At 37.6% G+C, this 7,879-nt stretch overlaps 1 protein-coding gene across 1 annotated transcript; it reads left to right on the top strand.

The window, feature by feature from the left end:
• The first annotated feature begins 268 nt into the window (after positions 1-268).
• On the top strand, positions 269-7,355 carry LOC136244814 (uncharacterized). Its single transcript, XM_066036364.1, has 3 exons — positions 269-737; positions 4,767-5,044; positions 6,961-7,355. The coding sequence occupies exons 1-3, from the start codon at positions 295-297 to the stop codon at positions 7,353-7,355; spliced, it is 1,116 nt and encodes a 371-aa protein (XP_065892436.1). The 5' UTR covers positions 269-294.
• The last annotated feature ends 524 nt before the right edge of the window (positions 7,356-7,879 follow it).

The following is a 7,879-nucleotide window of genomic DNA, read 5'->3' as shown; positions in this document are numbered from 1 at the left end:
CCGTGATGCAACTGGAGCCAACAGTGGGGGATTTGACACAATAGGTTTGCCCTACATATATCCCGGGGGGTGGGGGGTGGGGGTGCAATACATTGATAGGTGCATAAAACTTGCCTTGCCATGTAGTAAGTGATCTTCCTGATGGAGCGGCTCGGCCATTGCCCCATAGATACCTTCGCGCCCCCTACTTCGTTACTAATGGCAACTAAGCACACAATCGTGGACTCAGTGATTCCATTCCGCTTTGTTCCGTAGATTAGACCCCACCGTGACCTTCCATTATTCGATTTTCAAATGGAAGAAGTGATCACTGGCTGGTCAACCTATTTCGGATTAATTGTACAGTTACTGGAGGAAGCAGAGAGGCACTACGGAAGTGCCAATCAACAATATGCACACCACATCGTGGAACGTTTCGAAGTCGCCATCGAGACATGTTCAAGTTTGAAACGTATGATTGATACCCATCGAATATTTCAAAACCACAGTGAATCTCTTACTGATCTTTTAATTTGTTTACGATCTATTCGAGGAGAATGGGCTGATTATCAGGACCAGATAGAAACTAACGAGCATTTCACAGAATATGCCCATCAAGTACCTACAACTCACAGTGGAACTAGAGGTAGACCGAGATTTAATATCTCAAAAGAACAATTAGAATATCTGTTTTCTCTTTCATTTACTACGAGGGAAGTTGCTTCTTTATTGGGAGTATCAAGAACAACTGTTTACAGGTATGTTACCATGCATACACACCACTAGCTACTAATTGAGCGTATTCACGAAGAAATTATAAACAAGGTGCTTAACAGACCAGCTACTCCATTATGTTTCTAGTATTAGAGGTGTACCAATAAGGATTTTTCAGTTGTACCATTATCCAATTAATCTGTACCGATACCAATTATACCAATCCGATTGTTGTATATATACACAGTAATCGGATTGGTATAATCGGTATCAGTACAGATTAATTGGATATTGGTACAACTAAAAAATCCTGATATAAAATCTGTAAAGTGTAAAATAGAATTACAGGTGTATAGCTACTGCATGATGCATATCTAATGAATTTTAAAGAAAACAGAAGTGATGTAACTATAAGGCCTGGTTGGTGTGGCCTCTATTACACAACCCAGACAATTTGGTACCACAAATATTTTAATACATGCTCCCTTGTCTGGATTACTCTGTGTTTTGATTAGTTATCAAGATGGCTACTAGACATTTTCCTGTGGTGCAGTTCTATATTGTTAAGGTGTAGCAGCTACCATTTTCAGAAGATCTGGGTTAGAATATTTAAACACAAACAGCAGTACTTACATGAGTAGTCGTATGGCTTCTCATAACTTAGCACTTTTCTGGAGTAGTATAGAAAGGCTTTTCATTCATTTAAATTTCCTAACCGTGCAAATGATATCGTTGACATTGTTCAATGATATCGTTGACATTGTTCCTGTTATTAGTTTATAGGCACAACTACACAAGCAGCTGGATATAGCTATGCTAATTGGCCAGATATCAGCATCATTAAAGCATTGTCTCTACTACTACTTATGTAGCTATGACTGTAATAACCCATGAAAAAACTGTTACTGATACAATATGTTTCCACTACTACACAGGCATGACCTCATGAAGAAACTGTTGGCCTATGTAAATTCTATGAAGTGGTCAATGAAAATTTTTGTTGTGACTTGGCCGGTGCCTATGAAATGTACTGTCATTCATGTCCCAAGATTAACTATGTAGTTCTATTTTAGTCATGGCATATTCATAGGAGTTTCACATGTGTTCTTATTAAGTCTACATCACTTATTGCACAAGTTTTAGTATAAATCCATAGCAATGTCATGATGGCTTTCTGAGTTAGGTGTAGATTTATGGCCTATATATGCATATACATAGATAAATAGTCCCATTTTAATTTTTCGAAATTCAGTCCGGGCGAGACTACCATGAATGTATGTACAACTGTAGTCAATTTTTTGATGTGGTAGCCATGTTATTTGCAAAAGGTAAGTTATGATTAGTCACATTATGTTGAGAGTAAAAAGCAGTTGCAATGGGAATTGTGTACTTAGGCTAATTCATTGGGTTTGCATGGTGTACTTTAAAAGCTAGTGCCTAATATACATGTATTTGCTTCTTTATATTCCACCTTCACTGCTTTTGCAGTGAGGTGATCGTAGTAGCTTCATTGGCTTCATACATCACTTTTGTTGGTTGCTGCTCCTGTTGTGGTGTATGGCTTGATGTGTCCACACACCATACAGTGGAACCTCAGTTATCTGAATCCCTTGGGACCAGGGGTGGTCCATAAGTCTGAAAAGTCTGTATCACTGAAACTGTGTATAAATAACCTCAAAATTGCGTAAAGAACATATTTTTTAAAAATTCAGTATTATCAACCACAACCCTAATAAAGCAGTCACTTCTCTAATAGAGCAGTGATTTCCGTAGTTCAGTTAAGGTTACGAGTCACGGGCAACCATTCAAAATTTTGAATGCCTATTGATACTTTTTGTGAAGGCCATAAAACCAGTCTGAGTCTAGCAGTGTGCAAGGTTTAAGGGTGCTAGCGGGTTTTTGAAGCCATTCAAGGGACAACCCACATAACCACATGCAGCTGTTACATCATAATTGGCATACTCAAAGTATCCATGTTAGGCGGCCGTGTTTTGCGCCAAAGGAATTGGCCAAGAAACAGCCTGTTCCGTTTGAAAACCATCACGAAAATGATCGTCTGGGTGTCCAAGAGTGACAATAGAGTGAATTAGCCTGAAAGTTACTGCTAAGCAGAGACACAAGCTGATTTGTAGCCAACAGACGTTCTTCCTGCGTTTTCTCCAGTGATAGTGTACACTGGTAAGTTATATTTGTATTGTACACCTGTTCTTAGGAAGTGATGATGTTCCAGCTGGATTTATCACACATAACAAGACACTGACTGTGCATTACGAGGTTACCTATTGAAGAGCAGGCTTGGCGACTCCACAAGCAACAGGAAGGTGTCCCAGTGTGTAAAGAAAAGGAACAAGAGCTTTTCTTTTGTTTAGAACTTCATTTATAACTTGTTATTTGATAAAGTTGGCATTTGTGGTTTATTGGAATTTGTAGTAATAACTGGTCGGCGTGCTCATGTTCTACACTGCATTGTAAAAGGCGATATTCTGGAATACACGATAGTCGGATCTCTACCAAACTTTTGGTGGACCATCAGTGATAAATTTGTAAACTTTTAGCGCATGGAATTATAATTGTTGTGATCCAAAACGGAGTTACAAGGCCCGGAAGTCAAAGTTCGCTCGTGGGCACTCACTCTTTGTTTTATAATTCAAGAAAGAAGAAGTGCAAAGACAAATCCCTGTGCTAAGCTTCCACAAGTTTGTTGAAGAACCTTCACAGCGAATTTGATGCCTGTGCATGCAGCCAGTATCTCGGAATAAGAAAAATGTATGGGTTAACTTTGAGGGACTATAGCGCGTGAATGGAACAAGGTACAATCTTATACTTTGGTCTCTGTATAGTAGAAAGTTAGGTCAATCTTCGAAGCAGTAGTTTAGATTCCTGTAGCTTCCTTTTTGCCTGTATCAAAGGTAAAAACAACAGCATTTGTGTGGCTTCAAAAAGGTGCTAGCACCCTTAAAGTGAACACAAAACCCTTCATATTTAATGTTTTATGTCACCACAGTGTAGTTTGAGGCAGGTGGAACACTACAAGTTGTTGTAGCAAGACAGGTAAGCCAGCCAGTACATCACTCAGCTCCAGCTGTCACTACCATGTTTTTCCACTGCCAAATGCAGCAAAAGCTGTTGGCTCTATGGGCAGTTCTGGGGAATGGTGATATTGTACTTTAAATTTATTAGGTCCTGTGGTAGCATTTTTGGTGTATTTCTTCCCAGTGACAGAGATACAAGCCTTCAAAGAGCTTGTTTCACTCCAAAAAATTAAGCAACTAAAATATCAAGGTCCTCTGGAAGTGATATTTTAACTTTTATTAATATACATGTAGTTACTCATGTCAAAATTATAGGGATTCGGTAATCTGTTAGTCTGGTTTTTGGCAGCACGTTTTTGTTTGAAAAACATCCCTCTGTTGTGGACCACACACCCAAGAACAGTTGTTCTGCAGTAAAACAAACAAGTACAAATAGTTGTATTACCTCTACAACACAGTTGGTGAAATTATTTATTCCTTGCTTGGTTTAAAGCATGTTCTGTAATTTGTTCCACCCACACATTTTAAAATATACCTAACCTGAACCGGGAATCTGAATAACTGCGGTCCAGATAACCAAGGTTCTGCAAATGGTCATGGACCCAGGCCTAAAATACATGTGCCAGTATACAACTCCCTCTGTGCTACAAATGGGTGTCTTTCATTTTGTAGTACCACTATTCTACAAACAGCCAAAACAATAATCTGTTCATTTAATATCTGATTTGTAAACACTAACTCCTCAGGCGTTGTGAAAACCTCATGGGTTTCGGTATGTGCAGGGCATTCGTATTGTATTTCACAATGCTTTAATAACTATGATGGACTTAAACTTTCTACAAACAATATGATTTATAAATTATTGTAAATTTAAATATGTATTCGAGCATGTTTAAATGCAAAATATGTATGATTCACATCATAGTGCCAATGTTTGTAAAATTGCTATGTGATTTCTGCTTGTGAAACTTGCGCTTGCATACTTTTTTTTAAAATTAATGTATGTTCGTGTTTACTACAAATGTTTTATTATATTCACAGAAGACGTATAGACTTTGGGATGTTGGAAGATCCATCTTCAGAACTCACAGATGAAGAACTAGAATTTTATATTGAGCAAATCAAGTCATCTACCCCTCATATTGGTATATCGCTTACTATTGGCAGAATTAGATCGATGGGATATCACGTTACCAGGGAAAGAGTATGGCAGGTTTTAAGGCAAAGAGATCCACTTAGTAATGCCATAAGGTGGCCTGGCGGATTAACAAATCGTCGTCCATACTGTGTTGCTGGGCCAAATTCCCTTTGGCATATTGGTAAGTTAGTAGTATAGTCTCTTTTAGTTATGCAGAGTTACGTATATGTATGGCATTAAAATTTAGGATCACAATATTGGTAAATATATCAGCCCACTCAGTTATTTAGTGTTTGACTGCTCTATTAGAGTATCTCATATTTTCAATGTTATGTGCCTGTAGATTTAATTCTGCAACCTTACTGTTCAGTGGTATCAAGTGATGTCATCTATACTACTGTAGATTAATATCACTAATATGTTAGGGCAAAAAATAGGTTGTTGTGTTAATCATTAGTACCCACACCATGGTAATATCAATATTTATTATATATACCAAAATTTCAACTTCATAAGTATATTGTCTCATTAGCATATAACAGTTTACAATAATATCAAGTTGCCATCCAACCCTATTGTGAAGCTATAATTGTTAATTTTTACTGTTCATGTAACCAACCTTGTTAAAAGTTAATTTCTATTGCAGAATATTTATTGGTAGGTATATGCTTAATAGTTATACCATGGCTGCATGGGATTTTTCTGATATATACACCCAAAGCCCAAGGGCTGCGGGTGTATATATCAGCAAAATCCCTAGCAGTCGTGGTAGAAGTGATATATATCACTCAGGCCACACTCACCGATCAATAAAGAGCATTACAACCCAGAAATGTCTGAGTATATTCTGATTTGAAAACAAACTTTAAAAGCTTTTCACTATTTCTGTCATAAAACAATTTTGCTTTGCTTCTCAGTTGAACATGACGTGAAGCATGACAGAGCAATATTATAATGAATGCAATGAAGGACTTCAACCATCAAAACCAATAATGCAGGGTGAATCCAGACAATTATAAAGGAGGGAGGGGGGGGTTTCCACATGGTAATTGCACTAAATAAATGCATAATTTGTGTTAAAAAATCAGGATTAAATTGTTTGCGTAAACTACACAAATGACTGCTCTATAAGGGTATCTTGACCTGCAAAATTTCTTATAAGTTTTGCACTGTACCAGTAATAATGAAATATAGTAGCTGTAATAGCTTTGATTGACTATACAAACAACAGTATTTCCTAATAAAAGCCTGCACATTTATTTCTTATAATCTATTCTGTATTGTATTATTGTATTAATGCTTTACAGTGACCAGCACTGAAGGTCTGCAGCAACATGTGCTGCAGCCTTAGGATTACCTAACCTAATTTCAAGGACTTAAACTTAGTGACTTATAGCTGAAAAGGTGTAACAGAAAAGGGGCCAAAGTAAGGAAAAAAATCCCTCCAACCCCAGGAATCGAACTGCAGGTCACCCAATGTCTAGTCGGAGCCACACTCAGTCTCCCCCAGGAGGGATGGATTTTCTTCCTTAATCCTAAAGTATATATTGTATTAATGCTTTACAGTGACCAGCACTGAAGGTCTGCAGCAACATGTGCTGCAGCCTTAGGATTACCTAACCTAATTTCAAGGACTTAAACTTAGTGATTCTAATCTATTTGAGCAGCTGCCGTTGACATATAGATACTTTTGACAAGTCACAGGTTTCAGTAGTAGGCTTGTTCTAAAAATTACGCTATTGTAATCTCTACTACCCCTTGAATTAAGATAGCACCCCCTGGCCTTCATTTAGGAACAGGCATTTACTGTATTGCAGCTTTCATACGAGGAAATAATGGTACAGATTTTAGGTGCCTACTGCATATGAAGATGCCGGGATAGCAGTTTTGAGTAGTTTTGCCACTGTACATATTGACAGTGAACTGATTTTGGTTAACAGGGAAATTTTTTTGGCATTTTGACCTAACATGTATGTTTTTGTAGAATTCAAATTCACTGTAAATGTGTATGGCTTTAAAAATCAAGTGGTCATATGAAATAAGTACAATGGTCTAACCAATCCAAAGCAATTTTACCTTATTGTATGGATTTTTTAGATGGTCACCATAAACTTATACGCTGGAGGATGGTTACCCACGGGGGAATTGATGGTTACAGTCGAACAATTGTCTACCTAAAGACTTCCACTAATAACTGTGCAACCATAGTGTATGAACTGTTTATTGGTGCCATTCAGCAATACCACCTACCATCAAGAATACGTTCTGACCAAGGTCGAGAAAACATGTTGGTTGCTCAACACATGATTGAGCACAGAGGAACAGAACGAAACAGCATGATAACAGGGTCATCGGTGCATAACCAGAGGATCGAGCGCCTCTGGCGAGATATGCACCACTGTGTAACAAAGCTGTATTACCAGATGTTTTACTACTATGAGCATACTGGATCATCTTGTAAGGACATCTACTTTACTGGACCCATTAAATGAACAACACTTATATGCTTTACATTACATTTTTGTACCGAGAATAAATAAGGCTCTAAGTGAATTTATGGATGCGTGGAACCATCACACCATACGAACGCAGCATAATAAATCTCCTTATCAACTATTTACAGCAGGGCTATTGCTACTACAACATTCTGGGTTGACTGCAATGGACTTTTTTTCACCTGTAGATGAAAGTTATGGAATAGATGAAGAAGGTCCAGAACCACTGGATGACCCTGGTACTGTGGAAGTACCTGCACTGAACTTTCAATTAAATGACACAAATTTTCAAAGGCTATGCAACTCTATAAACCCACTCATGTCATCAGATAACTTTGGAATTGACCTGTATGAAGATACACTTCATTTCCTTCGTAATGTTGTATTGTAGTATATTAACAAGACTTTTAATGTTTATTAACAAAAGAACTGTTTACACATATAAAACATGCACATGTGTACACAAAAAAGTATACCGACCTAGTACAAGATAAATCAATACATGTAATTAAGTCTGACAA

This window comes from Dysidea avara, chromosome 14 (assembly GCF_963678975.1).
Source record: "Dysidea avara chromosome 14, odDysAvar1.4, whole genome shotgun sequence".
NCBI classification, from domain to species: domain Eukaryota; kingdom Metazoa; phylum Porifera; class Demospongiae; order Dictyoceratida; family Dysideidae; genus Dysidea; species Dysidea avara.
The sequence above is the reverse complement of the archived record's forward strand: the minus strand, read 5'-3'. Positions and strand labels throughout refer to the sequence as shown.